Raw genomic sequence first — 24,687 nt, 5'->3', positions numbered from 1 at the left:
ATAAGTGAGCTTCTGTCGTTTCGTTTTAGAAAATTGTCTGTCACTTTCATGCTGTAATACAATTCAAATGTCTAAAACATTTTGTTATCTTAATTTTTCGCATTAAAACAATATATAAATACTTTCATTATTTTTTTTTTTACAAAAATGACTTGGCAGTTTTTTAATTTGAATCACACTTCATTTCATTAAACAAAACAAACCAACAAAATGATAAATAATTGTTTACTCATTCATAATTTCTGAAAATTATTCGTTAACTGTTTTACGGCAATTACGAGTTTAATCTTATAACACCTCGGAAGATAATTGAAAAACGTTTTTCGAACACTTAATATGACATAAGTAATCGTTCATCATGCCTTGACCTTATCGAGAGTGTTGAGAGGATCAAACATTTACATTTTTTTTATGTCCTTGTCTTTGAAACTGATTTACTTAATTCGTGATTTTTTGTTAACGATCAAAGTGTTACAATGTCGCAATTTTTTGTTTTCAATCTTTTACGTGCAATTAAGGATCATCTTAACGGAAGAAGAATCGAATCAGGTAATGTTTTAATAATTATAGAAAAAAATCTTTGATCATGTTCTAATTTTCAGTTAATTAAGACATTTTGTGAGGCGCATCTAATCTAATTATGATGTGAAGAAAAAACGGTAAAAAAAACTTCATAGTCAAGATTATCTTTTTTTTCATTGTTTTGTTTGTTTTATATGCAGAGTAAATAGAAAAGACATGAAAATTAAGACATGACAAGTGCTCACTGTGAGAAACTTCACATTATGACGCGAGTTATTTTCAAAAAGTCACATTTTTCGATATTTATTTCTAAATTGTCGTAAAAAAAAAATACCTTGTCAATATATTCATGCTTCTCTGATTTTAACATGCTGCTTACTTTACTTACGAATCGCTTAAACAAACAATCAATTGGATTTCTTTACATGTAAGTCGCATTGTCATTAAATCTACTACTTGCATCGCAATTATTTGTCGTGATGAAGTGTTTATTTAGGTATTAACAGAATTTTTACAAGTGATCTCCATCCAAGTAATTCACAATTGTTCGACAAACATTTTTTTTTTCAATCAAATGTTAGAACACGAAAGATTTACGACAACTTGTGTCTTTTTTATGACTTGCAATATGCAATTAGAATTAGGACAAACTGCAATGGACATTTAAAAGGGCGGGTTCTGCACGATTACGAGTTGACTGACATGTAAGAGTTCAAGGTTTTAAGAGATTTGTACTTTTTTTCGAGTCAATTTTTGTGTCAGTTAGGCCGCTCCAAATGAAACTCAATAGTTTTGTCCGATGCCCCATTTTAAATTCGAAAATCCGATGGGGCAAAAAAAAAAAAAAGTTAAAAATTTCATCAAAAATTACCGATTTTTGGTGAGTTTTCATAATTTTTCAACAAATTTTCAAGAAAATTTTTCAATTTTTAGTAATTTTTGTATTCAAAATCGTATTTTGACATTAAATTTTCTTTTAAAAAAATTTTCATAAAAATTATATATTTTTTTTTCAAATGTCAAAAAAATTTTGACATTTATTTGTATGATATTTATTTTTTTCAAATTTAATTAAAATTTTTTTAAATAAAATTTTAATACACAAGTATCAATGTAAAAAACTCAAAACAACAAAAATATTAATCAAAGGTTAAAAATTGTTTGAAATTTGGCATTTTGTATGAAAAAAAGTATTTCAAATTTTTTTTATTTTTTTTGCCCTCTTTTAAAAATAAAAAGGCGTCCCCATAATATCCCATGTACAAAGTATGAAAATTGATTTATTCTATTTCTATCTTGATCGAACAAAAATTCAAAACATTTTGTAAACCAGATAAATTCTGATTAACTCAAACACTTTTAACAAGATAAGCCCCATTTAATTCACAATAATAAAAACATTTATAACTCAAAACAACGCGAGATAATCAAATAAATAAAAGCAAAGTATCTTAAAATTTTATAACATTCGCAGTAACACATTCAAGTAATAGAGTAATTTACACGACAGTAATTAAAGTTTTGCCTCGTACCTTTAATATTAAGTGTTATATTCCTTTTAACGTTAGACCAAATAAATAAACATTCTTTTTATGTTTTTTTTTTTCGTGTACGGTGAGAAAAATTTACATTTAATGTATTGGTAACTTTAAGATATTTTTGGTGTCTATTTATTATTTCACTTTATTTTATTTTATTAATTTTTACACATTAGTAGTTTGCATGTTGTTGTGATTTTTTAATTACTTTTGACACTGTTGCTTTGTTTTTATTTTCAATTTTTGCATTTATTTAAATTAATTTTATCCGCAAATCTTGGCGATTATTTTAATTGCTTCTGTTTGCCATTATTATCTAATAAATTGGTAAACAATTAACGAACATTGTCGATTACTCAATTTTTGTAATATTTATTTGTATTTGTCATAACACACTCACTTTACTTCCTTATCAATTTATTTCAAATATGTTGTTCTTTTCATAGAAAATTGCTTTATATACACTATTTGTTACTATCTTATCAGTTAGACAACTCAAGGCACTTTATTTAAAAGTTTGAAATTCTTGTCTTGTATTAAATTTTATTTTTTTATGATATTTTACTTTAATATTTTTTTAGACTCGAAATTTATTCCATAACTTCGGTGAGTGACCGAATAATGTGCTGAATTTTAACCCAAAATATCATTCAAGGCACACAACTTCTTTTTAATTTTAATTATCCACAGTAAATCCTACGTACAATTGCGAGTTATAATTTTACATGAATTTTTGTCATTTATTTTTTTTTTTATTTTAACAACATGTTGAAAAAATGTTGATTTTTTGATTTAAATAACTTTGGTACTAAAATTCTTTCTTTGTGACGGATTTATTACACATTATTTAGAAACACTTGACATTCTGAAGCGTTTTTATAGATTTAATTTCATGTTAAATGCTTTAACAGCGGATCTACGAAAAAAAAAACTTTAATCTAACTTTAACATGCGAGTTATTTATATTTTTCTCTATATTCTTGTTTTGTAAAATTAATAAATTTACATTTTCTTACAGACATTTTTTTTTCTTCACTTCTCGATGCGATAGATGTTTAACGGTCAAAATACCCGCGATTACTAAACATATCTTACAAGAAATTTTACGGGCATGTGAAGTGTATACGAGACAAACCGCGTATCGTCTACTACAACTCGATGTTTGTTATGCGATTTATGTGCTCTTTTTATATTTTGTGTAGACAAAAATACGTTGTAGATCGACCCAAACAGAGAGAGACGAATATGAATGAATACACGTGCTATGGATTTTTTTTTATGAAAAACTTACGCGCATAGGCGCATATTGTTTTGGTTACAAGTTCACTTGCAGCGGAAAACTGTTGGGAGGTCTCAAGGGATTTCCTTCCGTGCACATAAATTTTTGAGAACATGAAAAAAATTTTTAGTAAGTTATGTTGCTAATTTTATAAATTTTTATGCATATTACAAAAAAAAATATAAAAAAAAAATAAAAAAAAAAATATTTAAAAAAAATATTTAAAAAAATATTAAAAAAAATATTAAAAAAATTTAATGAATTTTTCAATTTATTTTTGTTTTTTTTAATTTTTATTTTATTTTAATTTTTTAAAATATTTAAAATATTTTTTTTATAAAATATTTTTTTAAAAATTTTTTTGATACATGAAAAAATTTTTATTAAGTTGCTAATTTTATAAATTTTTATACATATTACAAAAAATATTAAAAAAGTAAATTTAAAAAAAATTATTTAAAAATTATAAAAAAAAAAATTATTTGAAAAAATAAAAAAAATATTTAAAATTTAAAAAAATATATTTAAAAATATATATTTTATATTTAATGAAGTTTTCAACTAAAGATAATTTTTTTAATTTTTTTTTTAATAATTTTAATATTTTTTTAAATATTTTTTTTTATTTTTTTTAGAACATGAAAAATTTTTAGTAAGTTATGTTGCTAATTTTATAAATTTTTATGCTTATTACAAAAAAAATGTTAAAATAAAATAAAATAAAAAAAAATTATTAAAAAAATTAAAAAAAAAAATATTAAAAAAATATAAAAAAAAAATAAAATTAAAAATATTTATTTAATGAAGTTTTCGACTCAAGATAATTTTTAATTTTTTTTTAATATTATTTATATTTTTTTTAAAAAATATTTTTTTTATATTTTTAAATATTATTTTATAAATGAAAAATTTTTTAGTAAGTTGCTAATTTTAATAATTTTTATTAATATATTACGAAAAAATCTAATGTATGATATTTTCTTTGTAGGAGACTATTAACAACATATTATTAAAAATCGTTTGTGACAACAAATATTTAATTTTACTGCGGATCTGAGCATCAGAAGGCATGAAGAGAACACAGTTATGTATCAATTTTTTTCGCATATAAGAATTAATTCACATGTGAAGCAGTTGACTTTTGTATGGCCGTATCGTATACAAGAAAAGGAAACAAAATATAAATATAATGAGATATGTATGCAAATGAAGCGCAACCCAAACAAATACGAGACACACGTCGCTCTATTATTAGCAAACAATTTTTCGCGGTATGTGAACAAAAAATGATATTCGTCGCGACGCGACATGTTTGAAGCATCAAGTTCTTATATGGATCTCTAATTTCGGTTGACAGCCATTTTAGATTCTTCGTTTGCTTTCTTTAGCACTTTTTTTTGTTTATTTTATAATTAAGTCTTTCAACCAAATATGGAAGGAAAAGAACATTTATCGAGTGTTGTTACAAAACAGAACACCTATAAATCTTGTCAATTATCGAACGAACTTTTCATGGAGGTCAATTAATGTTTTTCGATCAATTTTCACTTGATTAGTTCACTAACAAAGCTAAATTTTAACGACGTATCGGGTTGCATTGTTTTACGTGACACATTTCTGACTTCTCAAGTCTTATTCACACAATAACTCACTCGCGCTACGTCGTGCCGCACACCGTTATTATTGTTATGATCCAACATAAACTATTTCTCAACCTAACAATATGGTCGTTTAATTTAGAGCAAAGCAGTTCTAAATAGACTCAACAATAAAAATGTTACATGAATCATGACTAAAATCTCGAATCATATAAAGTTATTACGCCATTCAATTGTCTTAATGGTCAAAACATGTCCTCAAGGGTATTTTATACAGAGTTGGAAACTCTCAAACTCTTTGACTGACATAAATTTTCATAAATATTTATGGAACGCGATACTAATCAGCCCTCTGGAGAATTTTTCCTTCTTCTCGCATGCAACGTTACAAGATGACGACTAACAAAAAAAGTTGATTGTTTTATCAATCACTCTCGCAACAATATAGCCCGAGCAGCAAAGTTTCGATGTTCGACAACCACACAGACAGACCTTTGACACGCCATTTTTATGCCGGAATGGATTGCATTCAACTGATTATAAGAAGCGAAAGTTGTATGGTAAAAAATCAGTACTGCACTTTTTTTTTTCGAAATTGACAAGACTTAAAAAAAATATGCTGGCTCGATCAACGGGCTGAAGAAAGAGAAACAATAAAAAATATAAACAAATCAATAAATGCGCTTGCCAAAGCATTACTTTGTATTGTCGTAGCGGCTCATAAGTACCAACAAAAAAAAATCGAATTGATTATAAACAATTTTGTTCGTGTGTCATCGAACGGGTTGCAAAACAACATGAATGACTGTTGACCCATTTTAAATTGTTTTAAAGCACTTCTGCATTTCGATATCTAATCGAGTACTGCACTTAACGTTTATCTCCGTAAAACAAAAGCATAAAGTTAACAATGTTGGCGCATTTGCATGAATCGGGTCGCTAAAGGTAAACCAAAGTACGTACAACTTCCCATTTAATGAAACTGCTATATAGCGAATGTGCATTGGGACAAAGGTATTTAATGTGAATTGGGGTAAAAATTTTAAAATGTTAACTGGGGTGAAATTTTTAAATGTGTTTTGGGTAAAAAATTTCAATTATGCATTGGGTCAAAAATCTTGAATGTGCATTGGGCTAATTAAATTAAAATGTCAAATGGGGCAAAAATGATGAATTTTCATTAGGTCAAAGTTTTTAAATGTGCATTGGGTCAAAGTTTTTAAATGCGCTTTGGGTCAAAAATCTTGAATGTGCATTGGGCTAATTAAATTAAAATGTCAAATGGGGCAAAAATGTCATTAGGTCAAAGTTTTTGGGGCAAAAAAAATCTTGAATGTGCATTGGGCTGATTAAATTAAAATGTCAAATGGGGCAAAAATTTCAATTATGCATTGGGTCTGAGTTTTTAAATGTGCATTGGGTCAAAGTTTTTAAATGTGTTTTGGGTCAAAAATCTTGAATGTACATTGGGACAAATATTTTAAAATGTCAACTGGGGCAAATTTCGAGTGTATAATACTTTAAAAAGTTAAAATATGCACTGGGATGAAAAATTCAATTGTATAATGGGTTATTTTTGAAATTTCGTGAACACAAACCGATTCGTTGAATAGGAAGTTGTACGTATTTTACTATAATGAAAGTGAAAATAATTTCCCTTTTCATATGAATGTGAGTGACAGATAGACTTATGACTGACTTGAGGTTAATTGCTTTGGAGTTGAAGCTTAAATTCTATTAAAACTTTTTCCATTTATGCATCAAGGACAGTTAATGCCCTCACACATAATAAGATGACTCACGTGCACAAATGGAAGCAAAATGGAACGTGTTAACATCAAGACGATGAAAAATGATACCAATTTTCTGCTTCTTTTATTTAATTTTCATGCAATTTTACATGTTTGTTGTGCACGATGATGGCGCGCAATATGAACCCATTTATTTTCTTCAATTCTGTCAAAAAAATGCAATAATTTTCCCTTTCACTATTTTCGTATTGGATCGTCGTTGAATTTAACTTAGCATATGTTCGAATTTTCAACATTTTTGTTCGCGCGCCGTTTCGTATGTGATGATAGACGTTATGACAAGTGCTTCGAATGTTTTTCTCTATGCGTAATTTATTGTGTTTGTCTGAATTGTTTTGAAATAGAATTCCCAAACGTGCAATATTGCACCGGAAATAGGTCATTTCAACTCTTTTCTTGTATTCACAGAAACTATAAAGCATTTCCATTAGAAATAAATCAAATGAAGCATTTCCTTTTAAGATTTCCATTTCAGGAGAAACATCGCCAAAAAGTCTTTTTTAATTAGTTTATGAGTTGAGTGATATATGTATCTCGATTACCTTCGGGCAATGTTAGGAAACATTTAAAACATAATAAAATATTTTAAAATAATAGCAACAAAGAGAGATTACAAGTCTCGCCGTTACGCAGCTAATAGCCATTTCGATCAATTTTGTTGATCAGGACATAAAAAACACTTTACATAAAGAACTCATAATTGATACGAGATCAGGTTTCTGCTAAATTGAATAACTCCTTGTACAATGACTGAACAAAGAAAATGAAAGAGAAAGATAAAGTCGATCTGTAACAATTGAATTTGCATATTAAAAACGCGCCGCTAATGGAAAACCGTCAGAATTAATGAGTGTTAATTATTTTTATCCATATCCATATCATGGCGATAATTTTTCTAAAAATTAAGGCCGTTCCAAATTTTTTCCGATGTTTTTGTCCCAAAACATTTTTTTCAAAATGGGGGGGGGGGGCAAAATAAAAAAAAAAGGTTTGAAATACTTTTTCATACAAAATGACAAAATGTTAACCAATTTGGGCTCTTAATGAATATTTTAGTAAGTTTTGTGGTATTTACATTGAGATTTGATGATTTAAAATTGATCTCAGAGTATTTCAAGTTAAAAATTTAAAAAAAAAAAATTCGTAAAAAAAACTGTCAAAAAATTTTGAAAAATAATTTTTTTGAAAATATTTTTAGAGAAGAAAATTCAAGTTAAATTTCGTTTTTTAATACAAAAAATTCTTTAAATTTAAAAAAAATAATAAAATTTTTTTGAAAATTCCTTGAAAAAATATGGAAAAAGACCAAAAAATGGTAAATTTTGATGAAATTTTTAACTTTTTTTTTTTTTGCCCCATTGGATTTTCGGCTTTTGAAATGGGGCAGGGGACAAAAACATAGAAAAAAATTTGGAGCGGCCTAATGCATGTTTAGCTTAAGTGTCGTGTCTCGCAAGATTCGCATAATAACAAAAGATTAAGGGCGTTTTGTGCCAAAAGAAATGAATGAACAAATAATTTTAAATAGAAAGTAGCAATAAAATGCCGGGTGATAAAATGTGTGACTATCTTTGGGGCAATTAGAAGAAAATGAAAGTTGATTCGTGTCGCAATATTTTTCTGTCGTGTATCCAGAATGGAATGCGTTTCCGAGAAATATTTCACGATTCTAAATTTGTAATCAAAACAAAACAAAAACACGCCAAATGTTCTCATTCATTCTTATTTCATTAAAATTTTTGTGTTTTTAAAAAAAAAATAAAATAATGAATGAATAGAAACCGCATTCGATGCACGCATGCAGTGTAGAAGAAAAATGAGAGATAAAGATGTCGAAACATAATAATTATTTATGAAAACGATGATGATGATGCCTGTTAAACATCTATTTATTTTTATTTCTAATGCCATTAATCGCTACTGTTCAAGAGATTTTACCGTTGCACACTTGAATGAATGAATGGAAACGGCTTTCGCGTGTCTTGTTTCTTCTTCTTCTAAATTTGTTGTTGTTGTTGTTGACTGTTGGGAATCATGCAGAATGATGTGAGTGCAAGATAAATAAATACGATGAACTGCAGCTTTTCAGAATTAAAATTTTTTTAAATAATTTTTTTTTTATTTTTTTCAGATATTTTAAAATGATGTGATGTGACAGAAGGATTATTTCCCAATTATTTACATGTCGAGCCATAAATCACTCTTAATTTATTGTCAAGATAACGATCGGACATTTCTATTATTAAAATATTAGTTCTTTTCTCGATATTTGTTCAGATAACCGGCGATGCGGTCTTTTCAGAGTCAAATCTGCAAGAAAAAAAATAAGAAGTGAAGAAACTCACGCACGCACATGACACACATTCATTTTAATTTTACATGATTATTATTGACTTGCTACTTAATAACAGTACGGCGTTGCTGTGGAAATAAAAAAAAATAAAGAAAACAATGCATCGTCATAAATAACAACTTTAAGCTCCATCCACGAGAAAAAGAAAACAAAACAAATAAACAACATATTAAGGCATATTCACGTTTTTCTTTTGTGCTTTTTGCATAAAGTCGAAGAAGAAGTACCTGATGGTCGTCTATTGTATTAATCGCTAAGTCGCGTCTCTTTGCGCGATATACTTGTTTTGTTTTGTTTGCTCATAACTTTCTGCCATCAACAAACAAACAACACAAAGTAATTGTTTTTTGAACCCTCAAGTCAAACTTCTTTCTCTTCATGCGCTCTAACATTATTATCATCAATAATTAAAAAGGTGTATTGCCCGCCAATTCAAACATTATTCATACGTTTTAAAATCGAATAATGGTCACTTGCGATTGTCTATCTATTCACGTCTCTTTGCTTTTCTACAAATGTTTTGTGGTTTTTACTTTTCGCAAAAAGATGTGTCTTTGTTTTCATTCACAACTCACAAAGACACATGTATGGAAAGAGACATGAACTTTATTTATTTATGATTATTATTATGTTGGTTTGATAGTTGATTCATTCAAACGTCTGTCTGTTAGCGTTCGCTCAAACAACTTTTATGTTTTCTTTCATCATTAAGCCGTTCTAAATTTTGTTTTTGTCCCATGCCCAAAAATCCAACAAAATTCCCAAAATTCCATCAAAATGGTCAATTTTTATTATATTTTTTCATATTTTTTAAAGAACTTTTAAAAATTAAAAAAAAATTATGAATTTTTTTTGTGTTGAAAATTAAAATTTAACATATATTTTTTTTCTCTAAAAATATTTTCAAAAAAAATTGAATTTTTTTTTTTAAAATATTTTTTATAATATTTACCTATTTTTATTTTAAATATTTTTTTTAATAGTTTTATTTAAACAATTAAAAATTTGACATAATTATTTTTGACATTTTTAGTTTAAAAGCAGTTGAAAATATTTATTTTTTTTTAAAAATATTTAATTTTTTGAAAATTATTTTTTTTTAAAAAAAAATTAAAATTTTTTTTTAAAATATATTTTTTTTATAAAAATTTTTTGTTAAAATTAAAATTTAAATTTTTTTTTTTAAAATTGTAAAAAATTTTTTTTTATAAAATTATTAATTTTTTGAAAATTATTTTTTTTTATACCTAAAATTATTAATATTTCGAAAATTATTTTTTTTTATAAAATTATTAATTTTTTGAAAATTTTTAACTTGAAATACTCTGAGATCAATTTATATTCATCAAATCTCCAAAAATTGTTTAAAATTTGTCATTTTGTAAAGAAAAAAGTATTTCAAAACTTTTTTTTTATTTTGCCCCATTTTGAAAAAAATCTTATGGGACAAAAACAAAATTTGGAACGGCCTAATGATCGTAAAACATTTCTTTCGCTTTATTGGAAAAGTCGTAGAATCATCAAATAACGCCCCGAAAATGGCATCAATCATAATATTTATTATTAAAGAATTGGAGGAAATAATCGTCTACACGCCATTTATCCATCTATTATACTGCCATAAAGAATTTGTGTAACAATAGGTTACATGACACAAAAGGAATAATCTGTTCGGGGTTTAACATTAAAAACATTGAGGAAAGATTTATATGAGCTTGTCTTTCCTTTCAAACTTAATTTTACTGTTAAAAGTTATAATAAAAGTTAAAAATTAATAGTAAAGATCACATAACACGCAAAATGACTCAACTTCTGTCTTCCAAAGCAATTACCGCCTCCTACATTTAGCCGATAAAACTTACGATGAATTCGCGAAATAAAAATGGCTAAAAATTAGCTTATAATGGTAAGGAAGTTGTCATTGCACAGTCAATTATTGCGACAGGTTGTGTGTTTGTTATGAAAGTACCGCTAATTTGTGATCATGTTCTTCCTAAACTAAGTAAAATATACGATATGTCTCAATGATGTTATAAATTTCATTCATTGCACGACAAAAGAGAGCTTTAATGAGTGTTGTGACGACGTACGGTACCTTGAGAAGGCCATTTAAAGTAATTTAAATCTCTTGTGATGCATAAGAATAAATGATCGTGGAATTGAAATGGAGTTGAATTGTTTTATAACATTTTTTTCATTTAGTGAAAGAAATTCCAAACACACCAAAACAACAACGCAGCAACATAAACGAAAGTAAAAATATGAGACTGTGTCTGTCTTTCGTTGCTATTGATACAGTAGCGATCATAAGTTTTTTGCAAAAGGCTTTTTTTCATACAAAACCCTCAAAATTGGGCTCCTGCGAAAAATATTAGTTGCAACCGGAAAATTTTTTCGCTTATACGTTTTTGTTAAAATTCCGTAGGAGAACATTTTTCGCTCTTAAAAAAATTTTTACTTCACGGGTTTTATAGATATGAAGATTTATTTGAAAAAAAAATCAATTTTTTTTTATATCTATGAAACCCGTAAAGATAAAAATTTTCGTAAAAGCGAAAAATGTTGTCCTAACAAAAACGTATATGCAAAAAAATTAACCGAAAGCAAATATTTTTTTTCACAGGAGCCCAATTTTGAGGGTTTTGTATGAAAAAAAGCCTTTTGCAAAAAAACTTATGATCGCTACTGTACATACATCGACATTTCTATCAGTTATTTTACAATTCTGATTTATTTCGCATTGTCTTTGAAATGTTGTGTCTTGTTCGCAAATCATCGTGTAATTTTGCGCTGTGAACATTTTCATGTTCCTTTTATTTCTTTCTTCATGATACCTACTGATACACAACAAACACAATTAAAAGTCAATTTATTCTGCAATTGCTTTTTTTGGACATTGTAGATATGTTGTGTTTTACTTTCTCTACTACTACTGCCGATATTTCGAGATATCCGTATAAATTTCGCATATTACGTCAAAAAATTGAAACGAGAGAGAGATACGTTATTATTTATGGACTTGATTCAATCAAATCGGAGATTGATAAATTCTTGGCAAGCACGTTTGATGGTTTACGTGCATTTTGTGATATGTGCAATTCTTCGCATATTGTTCAATGACCCATATTTATCTACATGACAATCGCTAATCAGTATTTGACAGTCGATATGCGAGAAAATCCAAATGAAATAGAAAGTTGATATATCACCGAGCCAAACAGTCCTGACTATCATTATAATCTATCAATATTTATCCGCGAAAAAAAAAATTCTGCAACAACAACGCTTTAATGAATTTCCTAAACAATATAAAGGTACAAGACACGAAAACTCCATTGAAAACGCAAACATTGTAGCTTTTTTTCTCTCTCGGCTCTTGTTTTTTGTTGAAATGGCGATGAATGAATCTTTGTCAAAAAGACCATTATTTGATATATTTGAATTAAAATTTAATGTTTGCCAATTTCAATTCACTTTTGCCATTACTTACTCCTTTCCATTATTTCATCGCCGTATCATAGATGTGCACGAGAGAGCCATTACAAATAAAACAACATGAAATAAATATTAATAATAAAACAAATAAATTCGAATGCAAGCGAGCAACAAACAACACAGGAAGATTTAAATTACTTTCAAACGCATTTTACTTCGCGACGTCGTCATGAACGATGATTAATATGTAAATACGTGTGCGCGATTTTCGTGTTGTTATCCATAAAATAGTTGGAAAACATTCGTTAAACATGATGATGAAGCGATGAAGTGCGATCATCTATTTTTTTCAGTATAGATTTAAAAAATGTCATTATTGATATATATATTTTTTTTGCCCCATTTTAAAAGTCAAAAATCCAATGGGGCAAAATAAAAAAAAAAAAGTTAAAAATTGCATCAAAATTTACCTATCGTTTTTTTGGTGTATTTTCATAATTTTTCAAAAAAATTTCCTTAATTTTAAAATTTTTCAATATGTTTTATTTTAAATTTTTCGTATTTACAAATCGTATTTACATAAATTTTCCTTCAAGATATTTTTTATAAAACTTATTTTTTTTTTTTTTTCAATTTTCTTTTTTTTTTGACAGTTATTTTTATGATTTTTTTTTTATCAATTTTTTAATTTTTTTTTTAAATCAATTTTTAATAAAAAATTAATATTATGGAGAACTATTTTTCAAAATTCAAAAATAATTGATTTTCAAACGTTCAAAATTTTTAAAATTTTGTTCTAGATTTTGTATTAAAAAAGTATTTCATAAAAAATTTAAATTTTTTTTGCCCCCCTCCATTTTTATTTCAAAAAATTTGGACAAAACTATTGAGTTTCATTTGGATCGGCTTTATTGATTTTTTATTTGGATTCTGAACTGATACATTAAAAATTTTGAAGAAATAATTTGAAAGTTATAGTTTTGTTAACGATCATATTCAATGTGAAAATCATGCAAAACCAATATGACATCAGTCGAATTGTTTAATGTTAACAATGAAAATCTTTGTGCAAAGACATTTTCGAATCACTTTTTGAAGTGTTACATTTCTCCCCGCATTCAGACATTTCCTTTCGCTCTCAAAAGTCCTACTTGAATTTAAGAGCATTATATGTAAATACTATTTATATCAAGCACTTGACATCTTTATATGATTTATTTCGTGTTTAGACTATTTCGGTTGAGCTTGAGATCTCATGACGCGCGTTTTTTTGAAAACTTGCTCTAAGCTGCCAATAAAAATATTGTTATAGCGTCTTTTTTTTACGGTAACAATAATAAATAGTAATAAAGTGCTTTTCGTTCTCGTGTTTGATATTTTTTTTCTCAACACATAATTTTTTGATGCCTGAAGAAATGTGGGCAGTGTTGAATTATTTATGTATAATAATATTCATCAACGAAAAGAAAGACATAATCTGATAATTTATTTACTCATAAAGGACAGTTTAACGGTAAAACTGGGTCGATCTTTATGCTTCAACTAAACTCCGATGTCTGTCTATTGACTGACAAATTAACCTACTTCGTTATCGAAAAATTGCTCTTGAGGAAAATTTTCGAATGTTTTTTTTCATGTAAGGCCACTCCAAATGAAAATCAAAAATAAAGTCCGATGCCCCATTTTAAAAGTCAAAAATCCAATGGGGCAAAATAAAAAAAAAAGTTAAAAATTTCATCAAAATTTATCGTTTTTTGGTGTATTTTCATAATTTTTCAAGACATTTTCAAAAAAATTATAAAAAATTTTCAATTATTTTAATTTTTGTTTTGAAAATCATATTTTAACTTGAATTTTCTTCCCTAAAAAAATTTTTCATAAAATTACTGAATTTTTTTTTCAAATTTTTTTGACAGTTATTTTTTATGAAATTTTAATTTTTCAATTTTTAACTTAAAATGATCTAAAATCAATTTTTAATTTGAAAATTTCAAAGAAGATTATTAAAAAACAACAAAAATGTTGATCAACGATCAAAAATTGCTAAAATTTTGTCATTTTGTATGAAAATGAGTATTTCAAATTTTTTTTTTATTTTGCCCCCCCCCATTTTATTTTCAAAAATTTTGGACTTTATTTTTGATTTTCATTTGGAGCGGCCTAAATACAAAAAAAAAATTAAGTTAATTGTTTCTAAGCAGCAATAACACTCGAAAACTTCCTGTGCTCACTTTTCATTACCATTTTTGTACATAATTTTTCATTCTTTATGGCTTATTCAAAGTGTGTACTATAATACCATCATTAAATCAGATTATCGCGTATTTCACTTTTATTTTGGTTCAAATTTGTGTACCTTTGCTGTTACCCACGGAAATATCATAACTGCGTAAGTTTAACAATGGTGTGGTCATTATCACCCCAAATCTCCCATTTGTGTGTTAAATATCACTCTATTAAAAGCAATAATCAGAGTATACAATTACAAAAAATATTTCACTGCCAATGTTATGAACTTTATGTCATCGGTCGACGTGTGCCGTGTTATCGAACTTCTGGATACAACTAATAAAAAGGGACGACGATATGAATCATTCCTGAGCATTTGTTTGTTTCTAACCATGAATAAATGTTTACGAGCGAAAAATATAAAATAAAAAGGGAAAACTCGAAAAAAAAAATACGAAACCCGCTAATGAAAAATGTTTACCATATAGTTTTCATGGGGGACACGATATGAAAGTTTGTTTGCAAGTCAAATAATTTTTTTTATAGTTTACAAATAATAAAATTTATGTTTAAGTTCTAATCAACTTTTGTCATGAGAATGTTTGAGAAGCATTAAAAATTGGGTATGGCGAAGAAATAATCAACACACCTCCTATTTTTTTAGAACTTTGATTAGCTCATATGCTCTTAAAAAATAATTCATTCATTAAAATCGGCTTATCTAACTTATTATGACTTTACTTCTTTCTGTCTCGTGGTTGAAACAAACACCTCTGTTCACAAAACTGGTCTTATCGATCTATTTATGCAAATATTTGTATAATTTTTTGTCTCATTTATGGAATTCGAACAACATGAGAAAGAGCGCAAATTAAAACAAATGAATAACATGAGGTAGCTTATGGTAGATCAGGTCATTTTGCATGAATTTTTCTCAATATTCGATAATAATAAAATTTTTCGCCTACACTTTGAGAAATGCACCTTCAGAATATTTCGCTCATTTCACTTCCTTCCATAAAAAACAAGCAGAATTCTTGCTGACTGAAACATTTTTTTAATTCACTTTAAAAGACATTTTGTTTTTGTTGCACAATTTTCGCGTGTTTGTTATTAAAACATTTAATTTTGTGGTAAAACTCCCGGTTTTATTGCAAACGCAAGCAGATTCATAACTTTTGGAACATTATTTTGATATTTAATGGAATATTGCCTTTCGACATTATTCGCGTCGTAATCAAGGCTAAATTTAATTGTCTCGTTTTTACACTTTTAAGGCGAATTTTCACTGAATTTCTTACACAGATGGTTAAATCGACAACAAATTAATGACTTACCGAGTAAAATAATATTATAACTGCTCCAAAAACACTTTAATTTACGAAAACATGGGACAGGTTTATTTACTTGCACCTTTTGAGGCTCGTGACTGAATTGCATGAGGAAATCCATAGTGACTCGCACCCTCAATTGAGTCGGCTGAAATTGATACTGTTATATGCTGTTATAATTGAGGCTCGTGACGACTTGCACGAGGAAATCCATAGTGACTATGAGGGGGAATTTGAGACGAATGAAATTGATACTGTTATATGCTGTCAGCTAAGTATACCAGTCTGTTATACTTAGCTGACAGCTGTATAACAGTTCACTTTCATTCGTCTCACTCAGTCACTATGGATTTCGCATGCCATCCTGTCACGAGCCTCCTTGTTTTCGTGTCGCAGATGGCGCTCAAATCTTTAAGGGGTTATCATTTTCATTCGTCTCATTTTAGTTCAAAAAGTTTTCGTATTTCCGGTGAGGGCGCCATGGACAAAAGAATTGAATTAGCATGAAGGCAAATTGGAACGTTTCAATTTCATTCGACTCCCCAACATAGCGTCATTGAAATTGTCCGGCATCTTGAGAAAGCCTCTCGTCGTGTGAAAAAGCAAAAATAATCGCCGCAAAACTGGCTAAAAAGTGCAAAATAGTGACATTAGAACCTGTAATTACCATTTTATCCTAAAACTATAAGTTGGAATCTGTCGAACGAAAGAGACGAACGTTGAGATTTTTTGCTTAAAAATTTTTACGAATTTTTCAGTCCGAGTGAACGAGCTTGTAGCGTGAAATTCGATAGAAAGAGAAAAAACGCCCCGAGAATTGAAAATAAAGAAAAAAAAAGAATATTGTGGTGAAGCGAGTGTTCTTTTAAATTGTATCTGCAGGTATTTGACGAGTAATTATTTCAGTGTCAAAGTAAATATTTTTCTTAGAAAATAAGTGCGTCCTTTTATCGATCGATATTTTGCTATGCGAAAATGCTACCGACAATACACACACATAAATACACAGACAAACAACAATTTCCTCCATTTGATGTGTGGAAAGCTTCCAAATACAAAATATTAATAAGCAAGCGAGCGAAAATGAAAATGCGAGTTTTGAGTTTTCGTATGCGAGTATATTATTCATCTTATGTCTCGTAAAGTATAATATCGATGATGAGAGCTGAAAAACTTTTAGAGCGTTCGAGTCTGATTTTTTAAAAAACTTTTTGTCCTTTGTTTTTTTTTTAATTTCCTTTAGGCTGCTCCAAAATTTTTTTGAATTTTTTGTCTCGTGCCCGAAAATCAAAAAAAAAAAAAAAATAAAATAAATTAAAAATTTCATCAAAATTGACCATTTTTTGGTGTTTTTCCATATTTTTTCAAGAAATTTTCAAATTTTTTAAAAAATATTTTTAATTTTTAAGAATTTTTGTTTTGAAAAACGAAATTTAACATGAATTTGTTTCACTAAAAAAATTTTGAAAAAAAATTATTTCTCAAAATTTTTTGACAATTATTTTTATGAATTATTTTTGTTTAAATTTTAAATTAAATTTATTTTATTCTATTTTTTTAATTTTTAATTAAATTTAATTTTTTTTTTATTTTTAAATTTATTTTTTAAATTTTAAAAAAATTTTTTTTAGACAAAAACATCGAAAAAAATTTGGAGCAGCCTTAGTTTTAATTTTTTAATTGTATTTATCGCATTTTCACGAGTCATTGCAAGATACTAATTCAACTTTTGCTCATTTAGAATGTCGTCTTATATCCTTGTCGTTGAACACGAACGAGATGATCCCTTGGAGTTGCCATGCGAAAACGATGGAAGCTTGTTGCTTTCGACTTTGCAAGGGCAATATCCAACAGCTACTGGATTAAAATACAAGAATCCCGAAACAGGAGCTTATCGTGCAATTCGTTTAGCTGATGGAAAACTTTTCCCTCCAACTGATGGCGGATGGGGAAATGCAAAATTTGTTGCTGTATTTCCGAAGCCAAGTAAGTTTTCGCGTCGCATTCAACAAAAAAATCATTTTTTTACCAAAATTTTCATTTACAGCTGCCGATTCAAAGCGCAAAGTTGATGATTACGAAGATCACGTTCCCGCAGCAAAGACAAAAAAACTCGATGTCAAAACTAAATGCACTGATTTGATCGCTTTGGGTATCCCATGGAAGACAACCGACAAATTACTCCGCGAATATTTCGAAAAATTCGGAGAAGTTGTCATGTGTCAAGTAAAATGCGATCAAAAGACGGGACAATCCAAAGGTTTTGGATTTGTTCGTTTCAAGTCGCCCGAAGTTCAGTTACGTGTTCTTGCTCAACGTCACAACATCGATGGTCGTTGGTGCGAAGTTCAAATTCCGAGCTCAAAGGAAGGTATGGTTCGTGAAATGCCATGCAAAGTTTTCGTTGGTCGAATTACGGAAGATATGACAGCTGATGACATCAAGAATTACTTTGATTCCTTTGGCGAAGTTACTGACGTTTATATCCCCAAGCCATTCCGTTCCTTTTGTTTTGTGACATTTTTGGAGCCTGATACTGCGGAGAAGCTTTGGGGCGAAGATCACATCATCAAAGGCGTAACAGTGCATGTGAGTGATGCTGCTCCCAAAAATAGCAACCAAAACAATCAACGTAATCAAGGATACGGAGGTCAAGGCAACTTTGGAGGAAATAATGGAGGACGTTACGATAACGGAGGTCGTAACAGCTATGGAAACAATCAAGGATACTCGCGCAAGAACAATTATTCTAACGATGATCGCGGTTACGGGCGAAATGACAACAGCAACGACTCATGGTCCAATCGTGGCGGAAACAATTACGATTCAGGAAACGGAGGAAATATGTCGAATATGCCAAATCTCCCTCCGGCAGTTGTTGCTGCGGCATTGAGTCAATACATGATGGGAGGAAATTTGCCCGGCGGAAACAGCAATGACAATGGTTACAATTCCAATGCACCAACTACAAACATGAATTCGGGATTCAATGGAGGCGCAGGCGACAAGGGAGGATATCGCAATGACAATTTCAACGGAAACAGCGGCGGCGGAAAGCCATGGAACAAACCGAAATTGGATCGCCCTCAACAAATGGATGACTTCAATTCGGCGCCACGAATGAACAAAGGATGGAGATATTAAAGACAGATTTTTACGCATAACGTCATCATCAACTCACACACTCATATTAAAAAAAAAGTCTCAATTTGCAAAATATATATTTATACACACAAATATATAAGATAAATTCTACAACTTGACCCAAATTTTGTACAGTCTTCAGCGTATAAAGTTGAAGACGTAGTTCTTAGATTTAAACTTTCATGATGATGAATTGTTTGACGGTGAAATAAAATATAAGAATAAACAATATTCCAATAATTCAACAAAAAAGCTTATAAATATGTAGTTCCTTGCATTTTTTCTAACAATCCAATCGATTTTAAACGTCTTTCTTCTCTCGAATACGTTAGTTTAATACCCAGCTTTGCTTCGTGTATTTTCAAATGTTTACGAAAACTACTGTGATCATTTAGTATTCTGTCACAATGTTCACATTTATATCCTACAAAAGAAAAAATTTAAAAAAAAAATAATTTTTTTAACTTTTTATAAAATTGTAAAACTGTACCTTGTCCTGTATGAACTCTCACGTGATCTGTATATGTTTGTCTCTTCGCAAAAGCTTTTTCACAGAATGTGCAAACATAAGGTTTCTCTCCTACATTTAAAAAAATCGAAAATTATTTATTTGAAGGTCGCTTCAAATTAAACTCAATAGTTTTGTCAAAAATTTTTAAAATTAAAATGAGGGGGTTTTGACTTAATTTTTCCTTTCCAAAAACTATTTTTGAAAAATTTTTCTAAAAAAAAAAAATGATAATTTAATATGTCAAAGAAAAATTTTTTTTTCAGTTTCAATTTTTTGGCAGTAAAAAAGTTTTCAAAATGGCTTTGACACAGTTTTTGAACTTGTTTTTAAAACAAAACTATTTTTTTTTGGCAAAACAAAACTATTTGAAACAGTTTTTTTGCTCTTGAAAAAACAAAACTTTTTTTTTTTCAGTTTCAATTTTTTGGCAGTTTTGAGTTATAAAATGATTAAAAATGATAAATTAGAGCCCTTGACAAATTTCTATCCATTTGGAGCAAGATTTGACAAAAATTGCTTTGACACAGTTTTGACAAAAATTGCTTTGACACAGTTTTTGACCCTCTGACAAATTTTTATCCATTTGGAGCAAGATTTGACAAAAATTTTTGACACAGTTTTTTTGCTCTTGAAAAAACAAAACTATGTCAAAGGAAAAATTTTTTTTCAGTTTCAATTTTTTAGCAGTTTTGAGTTATAAAATGATTAAAAATGATAAATTAGAGCCCTCTGACAAATTTTTTTCCATTTGGAGCAAGATTTGACAAAAATTGCTTTGACACAGTTTTTGACACAGTTTTTTTGCTCTTGATTTAGTTTTCAAAACAAAACTATGTCAAAGAAAAAATTTTTTTTCAGTTTCAATTTTTTAGCAGTTTTGAGTTATAAAATGATTAAAAATGATAAATTAGAGCCCTCTGACAAATTTCTATCCATTTGGAGCAAGATTTGACAAAAATTGCTTTGACACAGTTTTTGACACAGTTTTTTTGCTCTTGATTTAGTTTTTAAAACAAAACTATGTCAAAGAAAAAATTTTTTTTCAGTTTCAATTTTTTGGCAGTTTTGAGTTATAAAATGATTAAAAATGATAAATTAGAGCCCCTTGACAAATTTTTATCCATTTGGAGCAAGATTTGACAAAAATTGCTTTGACACAGTTTTTGACACAGTTTTTTTGTCAAGTTTTTTTGCAAAACAAAACTATGTCAAAGAAAAAATTTTTTTTCAGTTTCAATTTTTTGGCAGTTTTGAGTTATAATATGATTAAAAATGATAAATTAGAGCCCTCTGACAAATTTTTATCCATTTGGAGCAAGATTTGACAAAAATTGCTTTGACACAGTTTTTGACACAGTTTTTTTTGCTCTTGATTTAGTTTTCAAAACAAAACTATGTCAAAGAAAAATTTTTTTTTCAGTTTCAATTTTTTGGCAGTTTTGAGTTTTAAAATGATTAAAAATGATAAATTAGAGCCCTCTGACAAATTTTTATCCATTTTGAGCAAGATTTGACAAAAATGGCTTTGACACAGTTTTTGACACAGTTTTTTTTGTTCTTGATTTAGTTTTCAAAACAAAACTATGTCAAAGAAAAATTTTTTTTTCAGTTTCAATTTTTTGGCAGTTTTGAGTTATAAAATGATTAAAAATGATAAATTAGAGCCCTCTGACAAATTTCTATCCATTTGGAGCAAGATTTGACAAAAATTGCTTTGACACAGTTTTTTTGTTCTTGATTTAGTTTTTAAAACAAAACTATGTCAAAGAAAAAATTTTTTTTCAGTTTCAATTTTTTGGCAGTTTTGAGTTATAAAATGATTAAAAATGATAACTTAAAGCCCTCTGACAAATTTTTATCCATTTGGAGCAAGATTTGACAAAAATTGCTTTGACACAGTTTTTGACAGAGTTTTTTTTGCTCTTGATTTAGTTTTTAAAACAAAACTATGTCAAAGAAAAAATTTTTTTTCAGTTTCAATTTTTTGGCAGTTTTGAGTTTATTTTTTATGTTTTTTGACAAAACAAAACTATGTCAAAGAAAAAAATTTTTTTTCAGTTTCAATTTTTTGGCAGTTTTGAGTTATAAAATGATTAAAAATGATAAATTAGAGCCCTCTGACAAATTTTTATCCATTTGGAGCAAGATTTGACAAAAATTGCTTTGACACAGTTTTTGACACAGTTTTTTTTTTCTTGATTTAGTTTTCAAAAAAAAACTATTTCAAAGAAAAAATTTTTTTTCAGTTTCAATTTTTTGGCAGTTTTGAGTTAAAAAATGATTAAAAATGATAAATTAGAGCCCCCTGATAAATTTTTATCCATTTGGAGCAAGATTTGACAAAAATTGCTTTGACACAGTTTTTGACACAGTTTTTTTGTTCTTGATTTAGTTTTCAAAACAAAACTATGTCAAAGGAAAAATTTTTTTTCAGTTTCAATTTTTTGGCAGTTTTGAGTAAATAATAAAATGATTAAAAATGTCCCCTTCATTTTTTTTTTTTAGTTAAATTTTTGGAGAAAAATATTGAGTTTCATTTTAAGAATTATAGAATAAAATCAAACCTGTATGATCTCTTTCATGTTCGATTTTTTGGGAAACACTATTAAATCGTTTTTCACAATACTGACATTTGTGCTTTCTCTCTGATTTCGGTAAATGCGATCTCATGTGCGAACGCAAACAATACGCACTTTTAAAGACTTTTCCACAAATGTTGCATGTTGCTTGAGGCTCTTGCCCTTTGTCTCCTTTAAGTTTTTTCAATTCGACATTTTTCACGTGTTGTCGATGATGTATCAATCCATTTTTCGTAAATGTCTTATCACAATGATTACAAACGAATTTCTTGCCTTCATGCGAGTCCATGTGTCGTCGCCAATCGTTACTTTTCATGAAAAATTTTGGCTTTTCGCATTTCTCGCACGAATATTTACACAACGACGGAAAATGATGATGTCCCAAATGCTGCAACATCATCGTTTTTCGCGTGTATTTCCTATCACAATGAGCACATTCGAAAATGTTCGGTCGTTCGTGAATCGCCATATGTTGCTTTAGTTGCTTTTTACAAACTTTCTTTTCACAAATTTCACAATCGACATAAATCTCTTTTTGTTCCTTTTGAATTTTGACTTTTTCCTCCAAATGTTTTTCAAGCGAGGCATAATTTTGGAATTGTTGCTTACAAAGGTAACAAAATCCAACACGAATTTCTTTCCGTTTTCGACAGTACAGCGAATGACTTAGTGTAAAAGCCCCGAAGAAACGTTCGGAGCAGGCAGTGCATTCAGTTGAATCAGCAGGGAAAAAGTGAAAATCACGACGATGGCATACCAAAGACGTAATTGATGGAAATTTTTTTTCACACAAGTCGCATTGACGATTTGTCAAGTCGAAATTCGTTATCCAAAGATTGTCGCCCTGACTTTCTAAATAGGCAATTGTTCCATCTGGTTGCGGATGCTTCATCGAATATCGTGTCTCTCGCAATAAAGTCGTCGATGGTAATTCAACTCCTTCCGGCACAACTTGAAATTTTGCGATATCCGACAAATTCGCTTGATATTTCTCTTTTTCTATGATTTTTTGTTGGGCTGCCTTCATTTCGTTACGATGATGTTTCAAGTGCTCGTTTTGGTATCTCGTTCTGATCATTTTTCTGCACATGTAACATTTCGTTAGCAATTCAGCGTTTGGAAGAAATTCAAGAACTTTTTTGTGATTTTCTTTCAGATGGCGACTAAGCTTTAATTGACCGTCAAATTGCTTCGAACAAATGTAACAATAACCAGCTTTAATTTCCTCTCGTTTTCTACAATACAAAGTATGTCGAAGTTTTTCCAGATTTGATTGGCGAATTTCTTGACAAGCAGCACATTCGATGGAGTTGGGTTGAAAAAAATGTTTATCGCGTCGATGAACGCATAATCCGCCAATAGAAGAGAATATTTCGTCACAAATTTCACATTTTAATGCATTCAAGTCGAAATTTGTGATCCAAAGAGTGCCATTTTGGAGTTCTTGTGACACATATGATGTACTTCCATCTGATTGATTTACAGAGAAACTAAAGGGAGGAACAAATTTCGATAAATCTGGCAATTCAACACCATCAGGAATAAAAATTTGTTGAGTTTTTGCTTTTTCAATGACTTTTCGTGTGACTTTTGAGGGCAAAGATGATGTTTTTTCAATAATTTTTTCTGTTGTTACTTCTTCTTCAGCTTCCAAGTCGATAATTTCTTTTATGGGAGATAAAATTTGAACATCTTTTTCCTTCTCTACAGTAAAATTTTTCTCAGAAACTCTTTCTTTTTGTGATTTTAAGGCATTTACTGACGAGTCGGGTATTTTAACTTCGGGAGAAACAACAGTTTTCTGAGTATTTTGTACTATTTTAACAATTTTCAGATTTTTCAAGGATATTTCCTTTAAAGTTGTTTCATTTGGTTTGATAATTCGTTTAACAACAACATTTTGAATTGGAAGAAATCTTTTTTCTGGTTTTTTAATCGAAACAATCTTCGAAAAACCTTCAAAGGGACTCGGTTTCAAAACAATAACATTTTTCTGAGACACTTTTTGAGATACAGGCTTTTGTTCTTCGACTTTTTCTTCTTTAATATCCAACGGAGTTTCATTTTTAATGAAAACTGACTCGAATTCCGCTCCTTGATCTTCGCAAAACATTCTGATACTTATTGTTTCGAAGCATTGTTGACATGTTTCTTGCTCGCGACTCAAGGGATTCCTGCTAATCGTCTTGAAACGCTTTTCTCCTGACTGCATCTTCCATGCGAGATCCGTATTCGAGAGAATTTGGAACATATATTCCCCATTTTTGTCAATTTCCAACAAAATATTCACGTTTCGAGCCATAATAATTGTTTACCAACAAATCCGAATTGACATTTCCCCCACTCAAAATATTTTT

At 28.8% G+C, this 24,687-nt stretch overlaps 3 protein-coding genes across 7 annotated transcripts in view; 1 reads left to right on the top strand and 2 right to left on the bottom strand.

Annotated features, from left to right (window-relative positions):
* LOC134827499 (klarsicht protein) overlaps positions 1-16,193 on the bottom strand; it is a 72,350-nt gene extending 56,157 nt beyond the window's left edge. Inside the window, exon 1 of the mRNA XM_063840170.1 lies at positions 16,103-16,193. The gene's annotated coding sequence lies outside the window, so the exon portion shown is untranslated. The remainder of the gene's footprint in view (positions 1-16,102) is intronic.
* Positions 16,194-16,651: 458 nt separating this feature from the next.
* On the top strand, positions 16,652-19,492 carry LOC134828569 (TAR DNA-binding protein 43-like). Of its 5 annotated transcripts, XM_063841572.1 has the most exons (4): positions 16,674-16,755; positions 16,855-16,978; positions 17,838-18,082; positions 18,144-19,492. In XM_063841572.1, exons 3-4 carry the CDS (start codon positions 17,839-17,841, stop codon positions 19,238-19,240), a joined length of 1,341 nt encoding a protein of 446 aa, XP_063697642.1. In that variant the 5' UTR covers positions 16,674-16,755; positions 16,855-16,978; position 17,838; the 3' UTR covers positions 19,241-19,492. The 5 variants fall into 5 exon arrangements, with proteins under 5 accessions (XP_063697619.1, XP_063697627.1, XP_063697635.1 ...); XM_063841549.1 differs by having other exon boundaries at positions 16,652-16,978; XM_063841557.1 differs by having other exon boundaries at positions 16,652-16,989.
* Positions 19,480-24,613, bottom strand: LOC134828558 (zinc finger protein 11-like). Its single transcript, XM_063841537.1, has 3 exons — positions 22,316-24,613; positions 19,731-19,820; positions 19,480-19,664 (listed from the first exon to the last, which is right to left on the bottom strand). The coding sequence occupies exons 1-3, from the start codon at positions 24,579-24,581 to the stop codon at positions 19,495-19,497; spliced, it is 2,526 nt and encodes an 841-aa protein (XP_063697607.1). The 5' UTR covers positions 24,582-24,613; the 3' UTR covers positions 19,480-19,494.
* Positions 24,614-24,687: the final 74 nt, after the last annotated feature.

This window comes from Culicoides brevitarsis, chromosome 1 (genome assembly GCF_036172545.1).
Source record: "Culicoides brevitarsis isolate CSIRO-B50_1 chromosome 1, AGI_CSIRO_Cbre_v1, whole genome shotgun sequence".
Classification (NCBI taxonomy): domain Eukaryota; kingdom Metazoa; phylum Arthropoda; class Insecta; order Diptera; family Ceratopogonidae; genus Culicoides; species Culicoides brevitarsis.
This window is presented reverse-complemented; position numbering and strand designations above follow the sequence as displayed.

Coding starts and splice junctions, on each gene's coding strand:
- LOC134828569 (XM_063841549.1), top strand. CDS start 17,839: ATGTCGTCTTATATCCTTGTCGTTGAACACGAACGAGATGATCCCTTG. Junction 18,083..18,143: donor TGCTGTATTTCCGAAGCCAA/GTAAGTTTTCGC, acceptor TTTCATTTACAG/CTGCCGATTCAAAGCGCAAA.
- LOC134828558 (XM_063841537.1), bottom strand. CDS start 24,581: ATGTTCCAAATTCTCTCGAATACGGATCTCGCATGGAAGATGCAGTCA. Junction 19,821..22,315: donor ACATGAAAGAGATCATACAG/GTTTGATTTTAT, acceptor TTTTAAATGTAG/GAGAGAAACCTTATGTTTGC. Junction 19,665..19,730: donor GAGAGTTCATACAGGACAAG/GTACAGTTTTAC, acceptor TTTCTTTTGTAG/GATATAAATGTGAACATTGT.